The following is a 16711-nucleotide window of genomic DNA, read 5'->3' as shown; positions in this document are numbered from 1 at the left end:
CCTCCATCATCCATCCATCCATCCAACCCTTCATCATCCATCCATCCAACTCTCATCCATCCCTCCATCATCCATTTATCCATCATCCATCCATCATCCATCATCCCTCCCTCCATGTTCTCCCTCTTCTCCTGTTCAGGGTGGTGGGGGTGGAGCCTATCCCAGCAGCCTTCCCCCTGGACGGGTCACCAGTCCATGGCAGGGCCAACACATAGAGACAGACAACCATTGGCTCTCCCAGCCACGCCTACGGTCAATCTAGAGTCTGGATTAACCTGGTTAGCTTGGGCCAGGATTCTGCACTGCATCGCCGGTTCTGTCTGACTTGGTGTTGAATCAGAGGATCCAGCACTTTCCTTCTGTGGATGCTGCTGTCCTCACTGATCACATCTGGGGGAGTCGCCCTGCTCCCAGACAGATGCTGCTGTCTCAGCGCCAGCTATCATAGTCGATGTCAAATGGAAAACAACACGTCTGCGCAGCCTCAGTCGTTCGCACTTTACCTTACAATGTAGATCCAAGAATTTTACCAACTCTACAGGTGGGCCTCAGGTGAGAAGGTAGCAAACTTAACCATTCACATTTACAACACCACCATTGGTCTGCGCTTCGCTACGCATGAATTATCAATGTTCATTTATGGTAGTGTTACCTGCCAACGTTTGCTGATGTCATCACGACATCACCTGCCACGAGGTTTCTGTGGATTGTCCTGATTCTGTTATCAAGAGTTTATATTCATTGTGACATTTCTGCAGAGGTCAGCTGACAGACAAAGAGGAGGAGTCACAGTCCAGCGTGTGATTGTCATGTGTGTCTCTTTAATAGTTTTAACATCCTGTTCCATCAACACTTCCAGCCTAAAGAAAAAAGAAAAGAAAATCAAGATTTTTCCTCAGAACATCACCAAGGATCTGTAAGGTGGCGTTGTTGCGCCGCCATGTTTACGTCTTCATAGCACGGAGGCGTAGCAGCAGCTCCACTTTGGTCCTGTTGGGTTTTCTTCCCTCAGCTCGATGTTGGTCCCGTTACCGTGACGACAGTGAGGTTAGAAACACTATTGCACATCTGTTAGCACACATTACTGTAATTTGGAATAAGAGGCAGAGTGAGGGGGAGTGTTTTGGTTGCAGAGCAGCTCGGCGCGTTGCCTCAGGAGTACATGGTCAGCTGGAGCCACTGTGGGACAGACGAGAGGTGGAGATTTATTACATCACTAAACAACATACTTTCATCAGTAACCTTCCCTCAGGTCATCTCAAGAACTTCCACCATCTTAGATAGTTCAGGTTCCATGTCCGTGCTCTGCTCCATCACTGATGACTCAGACACGCTAACAGCGTCAGCGCCACCGGGACAGAGACAGAGACAGAGACAGAGACAGAGACCCACATCTTGTGATTGCCCTGATAGTTGCTGAGCTACTGGATTGATCCTGAGTCTTTCAGGCGACTCCTGCCTCCGGAGCCCTCAGAGCTAAAGACCTTAAATGCTGAGATCAAAGCCCTTACACATGAGCCTTGATACGTCCGAGATTCGTACTTGGCCTCGCTGCTGAGACGCTCACTGGCGTAGCGGCGTCTACAACGCAGTGATGCGTGCCATCATGTACTTCAATGAGAGTATTTCTACAGAGCAAATGACGAGCGTTTTATCAAATCAAGCTGCTCATCTCGAGCAACATCTAACCTGTGAGACGCCAACGCGAATAAAATGTTCAATACAAAGAGATGTTTTACCTCTTTGACATCAAGGCAGATGGAACCGGAGTTATCCTTGTCCAGAGTCTTGAAGGCTCCTGACACACACACACACACACACACACACTTTTACAGTAACATCTCAACAACAACAAAAAAGAGCATAAAACAACATGTCTGGAACGTTTCAGGAGTCAGCAGTGTCACTGGAGAACATGCAAGATGAGAAACGCTTGTTTCTGTAACCAGAGTGATGAAGATGAAGACACTCACTGCACATGGCGTCCAGTCGCACCAGGCAGCCAATGAAATTGTCAAAGTCCATGTCACCATGCTCATCGCTATAGCGACGGATTATCAGCTTAAAGAGGTCGTCATTCAGAGGGAAACCTACACACATGATTAGTTTAGGACTGTTTTCTGTTCACACTTCACTGATTTTCCTAGTAGTAAAGCACACACAAACACACTCACACTCACCTGCAGCACTGAAGGCGCGGGGCAGCTCGTTGGAGCAGATCACACCTGAGTGGTCGGCGTCGTGGGACATGTAGATACCCTGGAGACAACAGACAGCAGGATGAAGTAAACCCTCAACTCTGACTGGAGGTCGCTGGTTTTTGCTCCGGCGGTGAAGACGACGTTCCGTTCAAACCAAATTGAATAACTTGAATTTCATCAAGGTGAGTTTACGTTGGTCTTCATGTCTTTAAGCTGTTTGTTTTGAAAACTGAAAGGTGAAGACGTTGTGCGAACTGACCTGCCACCTCTTAATGTTGTTCCAGAGGTATTTGAACTCGTGGAAGCCCAGTTTCCCCGTGCTGTCGCTCTGACGGTACTGGGGTCAAAGGTCAAACTCTGGACTCATGTAGAGAACTGGTGGAATAGTTTTGATGTAAACCTTCACATTGACCTGAGGTCTGGGATACGGTGTGTGATTTTGGAGGTGGTATCATGGAACCGGTTGTGTTGAAGTCTAACCTGCACGTAAAAATCCAAACTTACAATATCACGAAAATCTAAGTTTCTCTAGGAGGCCTAAAACGGATTTCTGCCAACTTTGGCACTCTGGTTCTGCTCCTGATGTCTCGACCCGCCCAAAAACCAGGAGGGAAGTTAGCAGTGCTGAACGGACCTCCTCCACTTGCCAGTTGGGGTTACTTCATTCATTCCATGCTAACATCCACATGGACGACAAACATACCTCATCCCTGACAAGCTAACATCCAGATGGACTACAAACATACCTCATCCCTGACAAGCTAACATCCACATGGACGACAAACATACCTCATCCCTGACAAGCTAACATCCACATGGACTACAAACATACCTCATCCCTGACAAGCTAACATCCAGATGGACTACAAACATACCTCATCCCTGACAAGCTAACATCCACATGGACTACAAACATACCTCATCCCTGACAAGCTAACATCCAGATGGACTACAAACATACCTCATCCCTGACAAGCTAACATCCAGATGGACTACAAACATACCTCATCCCTGACAAGCTAACATCCACATGGACTACAAACATACCTCATCCCTGACAAGCTAACATCCAGATGGACTACAAACATACCTCATCCCTGACAAGCTAACATCCAGATGGACTACAAACATACCTCATCCCTGACAAGCTAACATCCAGATGGACTACAAACATACCTCATCCCTGACAAGCTAACATCCAGATGGACTACAAACATACCTCATCCCTGACAAGCTAACATCCACATGGACTACAAACATACCTCATCCCTGACAAGCTAACATCCACATGGACTACAAACATACCTCATCCCTGACAAGCTAACATCCAGATGGACTACAAACATACCTCATCCCTGACAAGCTAACATCCACATGGACGACAAACATACCTCATCCCTGACAAGCTAACATCCAGATGGACTACAAACATACCTCATCCCTGACAAGCTAACATCCACATGGACTACAAACATACCTCATCCCTGACAAGCTAACATCCACATGGACGACAAACATACCTCATCCCTGACAAGCTAACATCCAGATGGACTACAAACATACCTCATCCCTGACAAGCTAACATCCAGATGGACTACAAAAGTACAGAACCCCTCTCGCACTCCACCTCAGTGCTCTACAGTCTGACATCTGTGTCTTGGGCACTATATTTTGTGGAAGGATACGTCCATGACGGCCACCATGCTCCTGCAGGACTCCATGCTGAAGCCGTCGGTCTTCAGGCGTGTGTCTGAAACAGAGCGACTTCAGGTTGGACTGAATACTGATTGAGGAAGCGCTAAATTTAGAGGTAGGTCCAGAACAAATAGACTTTTAAACGCAGACTTGTTGGACGTCTGCTCTCTGAGTGCACTTGTTTAGTACTGACTTTTATTCTTGGAACCAAAAAACCTGGAGATTCAATTCATTTTAACAAAGAGATGCATAAAACAGGGATAGAAGGCAAAAAGACCATCAAACAGACACCCAGACACCAAAAGGTCGCCAGTTCAACGTGAGGCGATTGTGCTTCTTCAGGTCTGAGGTGAGACTTCACGCGTCTCCTCCTCTTGGGAGGACAGGGACGTCCAGGACCTCAGCAGAGTTTGGTGTCAGTCAAAATATCAGTGGTTTACTTTCAGTGGCTCCACGCGATTCATCGTCATGAGCTGGACTCACGTTTGGAGAGGATTTTGTTGAGGATGTCCATCAGTTCTTTGGGGCTCACCTCCATGTCCTGGGGACACAAACGCACAGTTACCATCGGCCGGGACAGACAGGGCGAGCTTCATTACTCAGCACAGGGACTCTTTGTCCCAATGAGACCAAGAGAAAACGTGTGACGGACATCATGTCAGAGCAACATGGCAGCGGCTCCCTACATCCGGAGCAAAACCCTCCTGCAGAAGCAATGAAGAAAACTGGAATTCACACTGAATGAGACTCAAGCTCATCAACATGAAAACAGACAATGAAATCACACTGACGATACACCGATGAAGTACTGCATGAAGTACTCAGTAATACTTGAATCCAAGAACAGAACAAATCAGCCATATTTGTGTGTTCGTGGTGGGTGGTGTCAGGTTAGCTGTCAGTCGGCCCTCCGCCCTCAGCTCACGCCACACCAACAAACAAGCCGTTGCCAGGAAGTCCCAGAGTGAGTCGCCCTCGTTCGTTTCCTCTCATTTCCTCTGATGTTCTTCCAACTTCTGAGTCACAGCAGAAAAGAACCGAGAATCAGCATGAAGCCTCGTATCAGCTCAGTGTAGCATCTCTGCTCGCCGCTCGGACCGCCAACCGCGCCGATACGCTCGCGCTCTGGATATTTCTACCAGTAAAATTATAAATCATACATCAGATCAGCGACGCTGCATCCGATTTCTTGTGTTTGAATGACATGAAAGGGAGGAGGTGTCCTGCTGAGGGCCACTTGGACACCACTGGGATTCTGGTCTTCACAACCACCCTCAGGACGGAGCCAGCACGTGTGGGCGAGGGCGTTTGAACAGCCAGAGGCGTTTCAGAGGAGACGAGCGCTCAGTTCGGCTCCTCGTGATCAGGAAAACTTTATTTCATGATTTCAATGAGAGAAGCTCGTTTTCCTTCTGATTGATGAAAACCAAACTCGTCTGGATGTCAGCGGCAGCTGGAACTTTGACAAAAGCCACGGTCAAACTGGTTCTGTGACCATGACCCCCCCTTTGGTTTTGTTCCCCATTGGTCCTTTGATTAACTGACAAAATAAATGAGAATAATGTGAGAAAAGGATCCCACAAATGTCCTGCTCGGGCCTCCACACCAGAGCGAGCAGTGGCGCCGCCTCTCAGGTTGATTCCCCGTCCGTGGCGATCAGCCTGCTGCCGCCATTTTAACCTGTTTAACCTTTTTGTAACTGGGCTCAACATCTCTGCTGCAACACACTTCACCTTTGCACCATCAAAAGCAAGAGGAAGTTTTCCAAACAGGAAAAATGGCCTAATCCATTTAGCCTCGCCCACCCGAGGCACCGCCCACCTGGGAGGTGGCTGCAGGTGGGCGGTGCAAACTTTACTACAACCATCCTCATCGTCACTGTTTATCCTGTTGTTGACTGAGAGGGGTTCCACCCACTGAGTACCAGTCCAACTGGTGCACACACCCGTCTGATGAGTCAGAGCCAACCTCCGACAGACACACACACACACACACACACACACACACACACACACGGGACAACGCCCCTGAGGCACGCCGCCGCCCTGCCAGACGATGACAGGAATGCAGAGTTGTGCGTCTCTCTGTGCTGCTTCCATGTGTGTTGCAGGATCCACAGCGTCTGTGGAAGTTCCACCAAAGACAGCGATGACAACGCGCGTTGGCTCTGCGTGGACGCGTACTGGGGCGGAGCACCGCTGTGAGCTCTTCTTCTACTGCTTGATTGAGTGTTACATGGAGCAGGTCAGGAGTCGCTGCAGGTCAGGAGTCGCTGCAGGACGGCGACCAATCCAGCGCTGCCGTCAGCAGGACAGCTCAGTTTCTAGAACGCTCGTCAGGACTGATAACCGGGTGCCGGTGGGAGACTGACGAACGAGGCTGACGGCAGGCGGACAGGTGTGGCGAGACACGGGATAAACGGACCTTTAAGCACCAGAGTGAGACTCAGGCTGGGTTGAACCCAGGCAGCCAATCAAAGATGAATAAAACGTACAGCAGACGTCTCCTTTACCAGCCACCAAAACACACAAACGACCCTCAACCACGGGTCCTGCTTGGTCCAGGCTCCGCCCCTCAGGTAAGTTCGGAGAAAATCACCCTCATAGTTCGACATGATCCTGCTGACAGACCCGTGAAAACATCCGATACCATCTCAGACCCCAGAGACTGGTCCCAAACTGGGGGGCGGGGCACCAGCAACACGCGGGATGACTGCTGACGTGATGATCGAGCCACCGACAGCGAGACGAAGACTTCTGAGGTTTCTGATGTGCGAAAACTGGTCAGCGTCCAGATGTGAACTCATCTGGACGCTGACCCTCCTAACTCACACCGGCGCAGCGGTGAACCGTCAACTCACATCTCCAGCCAGCTGCTTGAAAACCTTCCGAAACTGCTTCTCCTCTTCGTTCTCATTGGCCTCCACGAAGTTGAGAGGCTGGCGAGGAGGAGGCTGCGAGGAGGAGAACACAAGAGCGTCTGTTAGCACACAAACATTCCTCCGTGCAGCTGAATGTTTGCTCATGAAATCTTCCCCTCCCACAGATCTGAACAGATTCAACCACGGCAACGAGGCCGAGACCGAATCTGGTCTTTGAATGGACTCATTTGAACAAGGGCACACCCACTGAGCTCCTTCCTTGAGTCTCATCTGTCCACAAACATAGAGAGGACAGAGTGGACATCCCAGCTCTGGGATGACGTTTGTGATGCCATCCCTCTGGAGAAGGTATTAACCCTTGGTCGCAGGCTTGGCTGGTTAAGATAGTGACTTAACGAGGTCATCATCTTCAGATAACCACGCGTGAAAAGTACCGCTGCTGTCAGCTTCCATGTCAAAACTAAGTTTAGATTTCATTCCTCTGCTGGTGAGGAACAGCGTGCGACCAGACGCCAAATGGCGCCTTGTTTGTCCGGCCCACGACGTTACTGAGCCTCATCTTGATGGAACGAGTGAAGTCTGAGTGTGTTTTTAAAGTATTAAAGTGACAAGAACTCAAAAATAATTCACACTTACAGGGTCTGAAGGAACAAACTGAGCAGGATCGATGTTGCTGTTGGATTCAAACACAGGGCACGTTAGCTTAGCACTAAACTGCACACTGCTAGCCTGCTGCACTAACGACAACGTAGGTCCAGGTGTGTGCGTGTGTGTGTGTGCGTGTGTGTGTGTGCGTGTGTATACGCTCACCTCACAACATCCAAGATGCCTCCAATCAGCTTCTTTGCCAGAAACATTTTCGGGGGCTGAAACACAGAGTGACAACATTTGGCCTCGGCTGAGCAGCAGAAGCAGGAAACGTGAATCTACTGCAGTAATCAGAGTTTTCCTCTGCTGACGTTGACAACAAAAACAAGTAATCACCATAAACGCCCTCTTTCAGCCTGATGCTAAACTGTGGTGCCGCCCCCTGTTGGTCGGAGTGTGAAGTGTTGAGCGCTAGCTTGTTGACATCAGCTACAAGTGCAGCTTTAAACAGGATGTGGCATCAGCTTCACCTCCGTGATGTCACTTCCACCAGATGGAACTCAGTAAAAAACCACCCTCCATGATACCTGCGCTACTTACGCAGTACCTAGCATTTTCTTTGAATTCTTTGTTGCTGCAGCAAAAACTCACAGTGTCATCACGCGCCTGTGCGGTTACACAACCAAGCATCTGTGGACCCTCCCCACGAAAACGTCTTTAATGACGAATATTCACGACTTTGTGAAGCCATTAAACTTTGACTTCTGTCTCTGCGGCAGACACATGGAACACCAGAAGACTCGAGAAACAATGACCTGCAGTCCAGCTTTATTGTTCCTTTTTGTCTACTCAGCACCTGAAGAACGACACAGGTGACCAACGCGCTGGACGACCGGTGACATACAGGAAAAACAAGCAGCAAAATGACGTCACACAGAAGAACGACTCGTGTAAGACCTAAAGAAACACTGAACCAATCAGGCCGGAGAGCCGAGCTGTCCGACTGTGATGAAGGCCCGTGAACAGGACGGCAGGCGTCAGGGCCTTCAAGGGTCGGAATGTTCCTTTCATTCGGAGTTCTGAGGCTGCTGGGTGGAGGTTTTTGTCCGTGTTGTACAGCCGTGACACCGAGCTCCGCCTCACCTGCGGTCACCAGCAGAACTCCCGGAGTTGTGACACTCACCCCGCGAAGGTAGAGTCCAAACTCGGGTCTGGATCGGCTCCTCCTGTTACATCCAAGGACTGAGCGCTGCGCGCGAGTATCGAGCGTCACACCGGGAAGAAAAACGGTTCACAAATGCGGTTTAATGGTACTCACGTGGACCGGAGCGACTCAGAGAGGAGAGAAGAGACCGGGGAGGAGGATGAAGGCACTCTGAGAGGAAGAGGAGCTGCAGGCGCACCAAGTGTCAGAGGCCACGCCCACTTGACCCGCCCAACGAAACCAGTCCAGCAGAAACACCCGCGTTCCTTGACAATGCGCGCGCACGTACACACACACACACACACACACACACACACACACACACACACAGCCTAGATGGAAAATATTACCTCCAGTTGTGGTGCGTTCAGGAGCCATCCGGAGAAATTAAATATTATTCATTGAACTTTATTTTTGGAAAATCCATCCATCATCCCTCCCTCCATGTTCCCCCTCTCCTCCTGTTGAGGGTGGTGGGGGTGGAGCCTATCCCAGCAGCCTTCCCCCTGGACAGGTCACCAGTCCATGGCAGGGCCAACACATAGAGACAGACAACCATTGGCTCTCCCAGCCACGCCTACGGTCAATTTAGAGTCTGGATTAACCTGGTCCCTCTTGATGTCTTTGGACTGTGGAGGAAGCTGGAGTACCAGAGAGAACCCAGCAGGAACAGGGAGAACATGGAGACTCACACAGAAAGACCCCGTGCTGCAGCCGGGGCTCCACCCACAACCTTCTTGCTGGGGGCCACAGGGAGGACCACTGCTCCACCCACAACCTTCTTGATGGGGGGCCACAGTGAGGACCACTGCTCCACCCACAACCTTCTTGCTGGGGGCCACAGGGAGGACCACTGCTCCACCCACAACCTTCTTGATGGGGGCCACAGTGAGGACCACTGCTCCACCCACAACCTTCTTGATGGGGGCCACAGTGAGGACCACTGCTCCACCCACAACCTTCTTGCTGGGGGCCACAGTGAGGACCACTGCACCACCGGGCCGCCATTTTTTGGAAGTCAAACATCAGTTTCAGTGATGAAACCCAACGTGGATTTCTTTTCATGTTTGAGGAACAGAAATGTAATTATTTACACAAAAGGCCCATGGTGACACCATACCATGTGCAACCACCTCCCCCAAACCCAGTCTGCTAAAGTAGAAAACAATTATTAGTTAATTAAAGGAAAAGATAAGGACTGCACATCGAGCTTGCGTTTTGCTGAGGAGTATAAGAAAATACACCAGGATAATCATCTTCAGTGTGCCTGTCACAACTAACGTCTTTAACGTCATCAATGTTGTTACTCTTCACACTGACGGGAGCCTTCACTGCCCTCCTGTGGTCGCAGTGAGGAACTACATCAACACCAAGTTAGCAGGCTTTGCCAAATTAGTTCATTATTAGTAATAAACGAGTGCAAACAAAAGAGCAGCAACAGCAAAAGCATTAATACCACTTATACGAGTACTTATACTCTTTCTGATACAACTACTACAACCGTTTTCTTCCAACGAAAGAAAATATTCCATTCATTTTTTATTTATTTTGAATTCTTTATCTGAAACATCGCTTCGCATGTATTTATGTTCACTACCCTCCAGTGGCCGCTATGAGGAACTGCGGCTGCAGGAACACTTGTTTTTACCATTCATCGATATTAAGAATTTACGACTGCATTATTAACATTGGTGTGATGATGGTAACTGGTATAACGAGCTTCTTACATTTGTTGAACTTCACTGCCCTCTTGTGGTCTTAATGAGGAACTACATCAACATCTTGTTAGCCAGACTTTGCTAAATCGTTCCTTCAAAAATAGTGCTACTATTACTACAACTACTTCTACGACTACTACTACTACCAGTACTACTACTTCTACAGCTGACATTGTTGCCCCATTGTTGCTTTCGATTCCCTTTAGCAAATAAAAAGGTTACTTTTGGTTGTTTTACTTTAAAATGATGCCATAATTATCACTTCGTATGTGCTTGTGTTTACTGCCCTCCTGTGGTCACTTTCATGGCTGCAGTTCATGATGAACTTCACAATGGCAAGAGAGCGTTCACTGCCCTCCTGTGGTCGTAGTGAGGAACTACATTAACATCAAGTTAGCCAGGCTTTGCTAAATAAATGTCTTTATTAAAAATCAAAGAATGCAAACAAAAACATTAGAATAAAATAGACATAAATGAAACCTTAGCGAAAACAAAGACTATATATATATATATATATATATATATATATATATATATATATATATATATATATATATATAGTCTTTGTTTTCTCTTTGCTATTTTTCACTAAGGTTTCATTTATGTCTATTCTATGGTAACAGTGCTGTGAATGAATGTTGAGGACAGTGCAATTTCCCTGGCGGAACGTCCAAAAGGGATTAATAAAGTAGTCTGTCTGTCTGTCTGTCTTGTATGCGCTTGTGTTTACTGCCCTCCAGTGGTAACTATGAGGAACTGCGACTTTATGAAATTCCTCGTTATTACAAGTGATTCTGGATTTCAGGAAGGGCAGAGCGGACCCAGCCCCACTACACACTCACGGGGACTGAGTGGGAAGAGTCACTGCGTCAGATTTCTGGGCGTGCAGATATTTTATTTAATTTTTTTTTGTTTTTACTGGTTTAGACAAAAGGAAAATAGAGGGGTACCTAACAGACAAGAACCCGCGTCAGACGTGGAAGGGCATTCAGGCCCTGACCAGGCCACCCCCCTCCCACATCCCCCAGCAGCAGCAGCAGCAGCCTGGCAGAGGAGCTGAACAGCTTCTTTGCCCGGTTTGAGACCACCACCAGACACCTGCAGGCACTGCCCCCCCCCCCCCCCCGATTCCAGCACCCCACCTCTCTCCCTCCAGGAGCAGGAGGTGAGGACAAATCTTCGGGCAGCAAACCCCAGGAAAGCTGCTGGTCCCGATGGTATCCCGGGGGTGGTGATTAAAGCATGTGCAGACCAACGAGCAGGGATCCTCACCAAACTCTTCTACCTCTCCCTGACACACGCCACCGTCCCCACATGTCTGAAGGCCTCCACCATCATCCCCCAAAAACCTGCCATAGACAGCCTGAATGACTCCAGACCGATAGCCCTGATGTCTGGAATCATGAAGTGTTTTGAGCGATCAGTCTCCCAGCCTCAGAGACTGCGTCCCTCCCTCCCTCACCCCCACCCGTTTGCTTACAAAGCAAACTGGTCCACGGAGGACGCCATCCCTCAAACGCTCCACACAGCGCTGAGCCACCTGGAGACCGGGAAGAGCTATGTGAGGACACTCTTCGTGGACTTCAGCTCAGCGTTCAACACCATCATCCCGGACATTCCCCACGATAAACTCCTGCAGCTCCGTATTTCCCTTCCCACCTGCAACTGGATCAAAAACTTCCTGTCAAGCCGCCCGCAGTCGGTGAGACTCGGACGCCAACACTCCTCCACACTCTCACTCAGCACCGGATCCCCTCAAGGCTGCGTCCTGAGCCCTCTGCTGTTCGCCCTGTACACCCACGACTGCACTCCGACCCATCCAACCAACCGCATCATCAGATATGCGGACCACACCACCGTGGTTGGACTCATCCGTGGTGAGGACGAGACAGCGTACAGGGCTGAGGTAGAGGAACTGTCTCACTGGTGCTCAGGCAACAACCTGACCCTGAACGTCCATAAGACCAAAGAACTTATGGACTTCAGGAAGAACAGACAGGACCACACCTCCCTCCTCATGAATGGAGAACAGGTGGAAACTGTCACCACCTTCAGGTTCCTGGGCACCCACATCTCCTCATCCTACTGCGTCAGGAGAACCAAGGCAGACCCCACCCCCCTGCCCACCCCCTGTTTGACCTGATGCCCTCAGGCAGGCGCTTCAGGTCAATTAAGTCCTGCACCAGCAGACTCACAAACAGCTTTTTTCCCCTGGGCCATCAGGACTGCCAACACCCACAAACACAGCTCATGCACACACTTGACCCCCCCCCCCCCCCGCCCCCATCAACAACCATCAAACTACCTCATCCTGGACTGCACCTTCATTTGTTCCCTGCACTTTAAAGTCTCCTTTTGCACCTCTCATTTTTTCATTCACATTTGCACATTTCTACCTTTGATTTATTTTATTGATTGTATCTTTTCTTTGTATCTGCATTCTGTGGTGCACGGTGGCTGTGGAGGAGCGCTCTCTCTAACTATTTTCACTGTACCCCCTGTACAGCGACAATAAAAGATTCTGATTCTGATATTGATCATATTGATCATTGATAACCAACGGACAATAATGAGCAATAATTGTCGTTGACATATCCAGTGTAACACCTTGTATATATAGGTTTTATAACTAACGGGAGTTGCTCTCCACTTCGTTGTATGCTATACAATGACAATAAAGGCTTTTGATCTTTGATCTTTGATCTACATTATCATTCCTCGTGTACCAAAATGCACACAACACCACCATATATGTTTATTGATGTTGCATTGAAAAATGCAGTTAATCCTCCGGCTGCTTGTCAGAGAAAAAATGCTCTCCAAACGTTTAGAAACCAAAAAAACAAAACAAAACCCAAACCTCAAGCAACAATGTAGAGCAAGTCAACCATGTGACAAACCCTCTCAGATGATGTCATCTCCCACAACCCCTGAATGCATCACTCTTCTCTCTGTGACGTAACCCGGAACCAGGAAGTTCCCAGCTTGTTGTGAGTTGTCGCGGTGGCTCCTGTGCTACTTTCCTCTCCCGAGTGTTCAAATGGCGAGCTCCGCGGGTCCGGCCCGGGCTGGACCGGTGCTCCAGTCCTGGACGCTTCTCCTTCTGGTGCTGGCAGGGACCAGCAGACCCGTCGGCGCCGTGTCCGAACAGGGGAAATGGATTCTGGATCTCAACAGCGTGAGTTCTTCCTGTTTGCAGCGACCTGTCAGGCTGGTTGCTGGGTCTGAATTGTTGAAGGGTTCAAGTGTGAAGCTGCGTAGTGATGGAGCTGAAGCGGTTCGTAGCTAATGTCGATGTGGTTCCGGTCCGCTGCACCGCCTGTGGACCGGTCCAGCACCGAGTATGTGAACAGCGTTAGCTCAGCTAGCTTAGCGAGCTACACACCAGTTCAAACCAACCCGGACGAGTTCAAGATGGTGGAGAATAAATGTCACACCATTCCAAACCCTCGGAGGGATTTAACGTCGAAGTTACTCGAACCACTCGACGTGTGCTCGATGTAGAAAAGTGAATATCAGCATTGAGACGCTCATATTAGCTGCTGCAGCCCGTCATTCACCGGAGTGAGTCAGTACCAGAGGAGCTTGTCCTTGGAATGATCCGATCATATTAATCCAACATCGATTATGACTGAAGATCACGTCTGACGGGGTTTTACGGGCTAAGATAAGTGTCTTTGCTGTGCTGTGAATAAATACTTCAGTAGTTTTCCTCCTCGGTCAGAGGTGTCAGCATGTCCGCCCCGCCGACGTGATGGAGGTCCTCGGTGGCTGCCAGCTGCTCAGCCTCACCGGTGCTCCTGGTCCTGGCGTTTTTACTGGAAGGCTGATCTGTCTGTGCTTCTTTGTTCCAGGAGATCCTGAAGAAACAGAACTACTTCTTCTTCCCTAAAACTCTCTTCAACAACAGCTTCATCCATCTGAAGCGTGAGTAGATCCTCGCCACCGGCGCTCCTCCTCCCCCTACGTGTTTACTCTGACATCACATCCTGAAGTGAGTGGCTAGATTCTAGCCACTCACTTCAGGATCATCATCTAGCCGCTAGATGATGGATCTTCATCCCAGCTGAATGGGACCATGGAGGATGATTGACAGGATGATCAGACAGTATTCACCTTGTTACCTGCGGTGTGCTGACGTAACAGAAATGAGTTTAAAGGTTGTTGTCCTGAATTTGGAGGATCTGATTTTTTCTCTTTAGATTTTTGTTTTGTTTTCACTCATTTCTGTGAAGCTGAGAGTTGCTAATTTGGTGTGTGTGTGTGTGTGTGTGTGTGTGTGTGTGTGTGTGTGTGCTCCTCAGTGTTGTCAGAGAGCTGTAACTCCTCCTCTCCTGTCCAACTGAATGTCTCCTGGTACCTGAGGAACTCGCATTGCTACTATGAAGTCTTCAGCCTGGATGTAAGACGCTGCTCCATCCCGCTGAGCTCCCTCTGGCTCTATGCATCTCTTTTAATGCTTGTTGTTGTTTGTTGTTGTTCTGTGTCCAGGAAACGCGAGCAGCAAGCTACTTCAGGTCAACAGAGGTCAAACCGGGAGGAGGAAGTGGTTTCTACAGTTTCCACCAGTATCCTGCTGTTAGCTGCCAGCTACATAGTAACCCCAATGTGGTAAAACACACACTCACTCACTCACTCACTCACACACACTCTCACTCACTCACTCACTCACACACAAACTCACTCACACACTCTCACTCACTCACGCTCACTCACTCACTCACACACAAACTCACACACACACTCACACTCACTCACACACACACACTCACTCACTCACTCACTCACTCACGCTCACTCACTCACACACAAACTCACTCACACACAGTCTCACTCACTCACTCACGCTCACTCACTCACTCACACAAACTCACTCACACACACTCTCACTCACTCACACACACACACATACACACACTCACTCACACACACTCACTCACTCACACACACTCACTCACTCACTCACGCTCACTCACTCACTCACTCACACACAAACTCACTCACACACAGTCTCACTCACTCACACACACACACACTCACTCACTCAGTCACACACTCTCACTCACTCACTCACTCACACACACACTCTCACTCACTCCCTCACGCTCACTCACTCACTCACTCACTCACTCACTCACTCACACACACTCACACTCACTCACACACACACACTCACTCACTCACTCACTCACACACACTCTCACTCACTCACTCACGCTCACTCACTCACTCACACACAAACTCACTCACACACAGTCTCACTCACTCACTCACACACTCACTCACTCACACACACTCACTCACACTCACACACACTCTCACTCGCTCACTCACTCACGCTCACTCACTCACTTACTCACGCTCACTCACTCACTCACACACACACTCACACTCACTCACACACTTGCTCGCTCACTCACTCGCTCACTCACTCACTCGCACACTCACACACTCTCACTCACACACTCTCACTCACTCACACACACTCACTCACACACACTCACTCACACACACTCACTCACACACACTCACTCACACACTCACTCACTCACTCACTCACACTCACGCACTCACACTCACGCACTCACACTCACGCACTCACACTCACACTCTCAAACACACTCACTCACACTCACACACACTCACTCACTCACTCACACACTCACTCACACACTCACACTCACTCACTCACACACTCACTCACTCACACACTCACTCACACACTCACACTCACTCACTCACACACTCACTCACTCACACACTCACTCACTCACACACTCACACACACACTCACACTCACTCACTCACACACTCGCTCACTCACACACTCACTCACTCACTCACACACACTCACTCACTCACTCACTCACGCTCACTCACACACACACTCACTCTCACTCACACACTCACTCGCTCACTCACTCTCTCACTCACTCACTCGCTCACTCACACACTCTCACTCACACACACTCACTCACACACACTCACTCACGCACTCACGCACTCACACTCACACTCTCACACACACACTCACTCACTCACACTCACTCACTCACACACTCACACACTCACTCACACACTCACACTCACTCACACTCACACACACTCACACACACTCACTCATACACTCACTCACTCACTCACTCACTCACTCACACACTCACTCACACTGTCACTCACTCACTCACGCACTCACACTCACGCACTCACACTCACACACACTCACACACTCACTCACTCACTCACTCACACTCTCACTCACACTCACTCACTCTCACTCACTCACTCACTCACTCACACACTCACTCACACTGTCACTCACTCACTCACGCACTCACACTCACGCACTCACACTCACACACACTCACACACTCACTCACTCACTCACTCACTCACACTCTCACTCACACACACTCACTCACTC

The 16711-nt window shown here is 49.3% G+C and overlaps 2 protein-coding genes across 4 annotated transcripts in view; one reads left to right on the top strand and one right to left on the bottom strand.

The window, feature by feature from the left end:
- Positions 1-799: 799 nt before the first annotated feature.
- On the bottom strand, positions 800-8774 carry capns1b (calpain, small subunit 1 b). 2 transcript variants are annotated; one of them, XM_086216999.1, is made up of 11 exons: positions 8684-8774; positions 7588-7643; positions 7414-7450; positions 6757-6849; positions 4380-4437; positions 3887-3951; positions 2461-2529; positions 2181-2259; positions 1974-2090; positions 1740-1798; positions 800-1179 (listed from the first exon to the last, which is right to left on the bottom strand). In XM_086216999.1, exons 2-11 carry the CDS (start codon positions 7632-7634, stop codon positions 1153-1155), a joined length of 651 nt encoding a protein of 216 aa, XP_086073125.1. In that variant the 5' UTR covers positions 7635-7643; positions 8684-8774; the 3' UTR covers positions 800-1152. The 2 variants fall into 2 exon arrangements, with proteins under 2 accessions (XP_086073125.1, XP_086073126.1); XM_086217000.1 differs by lacking the exon at positions 8684-8774 and adding an exon at positions 8549-8658.
- Positions 8775-13255: 4481 nt separating this feature from the next.
- The window catches only part of LOC147255232 (Golgi-pH regulating cation channel), a 17938-nt gene continuing 14482 nt past the window's right edge, over positions 13256-16711 (top strand). For both annotated transcript variants that reach the window (XM_086216998.1, XM_086216997.1), the window contains exons 1-4: positions 13256-13465; positions 14142-14214; positions 14592-14689; positions 14779-14898. In XM_086216998.1, the coding sequence (XP_086073124.1) occupies positions 13328-13465; positions 14142-14214; positions 14592-14689; positions 14779-14898 (429 nt within the window). In that variant the 5' untranslated portion in view covers positions 13256-13327. The remainder of the gene's footprint in view (positions 13466-14141; positions 14215-14591; positions 14690-14778; positions 14899-16711) is intronic.

Source organism: Aulostomus chinensis, chromosome 10 (genome assembly GCF_037954235.1).
Source record: "Aulostomus chinensis isolate RoL2024-O1b breed Wild chromosome 10, RoL_Achi_v1.0, whole genome shotgun sequence".
Lineage (NCBI taxonomy): Eukaryota > Metazoa > Chordata > Actinopteri > Syngnathiformes > Aulostomidae > Aulostomus > Aulostomus chinensis.
The sequence above is the reverse complement of the archived record's forward strand: the minus strand, read 5'-3'. Positions and strand labels throughout refer to the sequence as shown.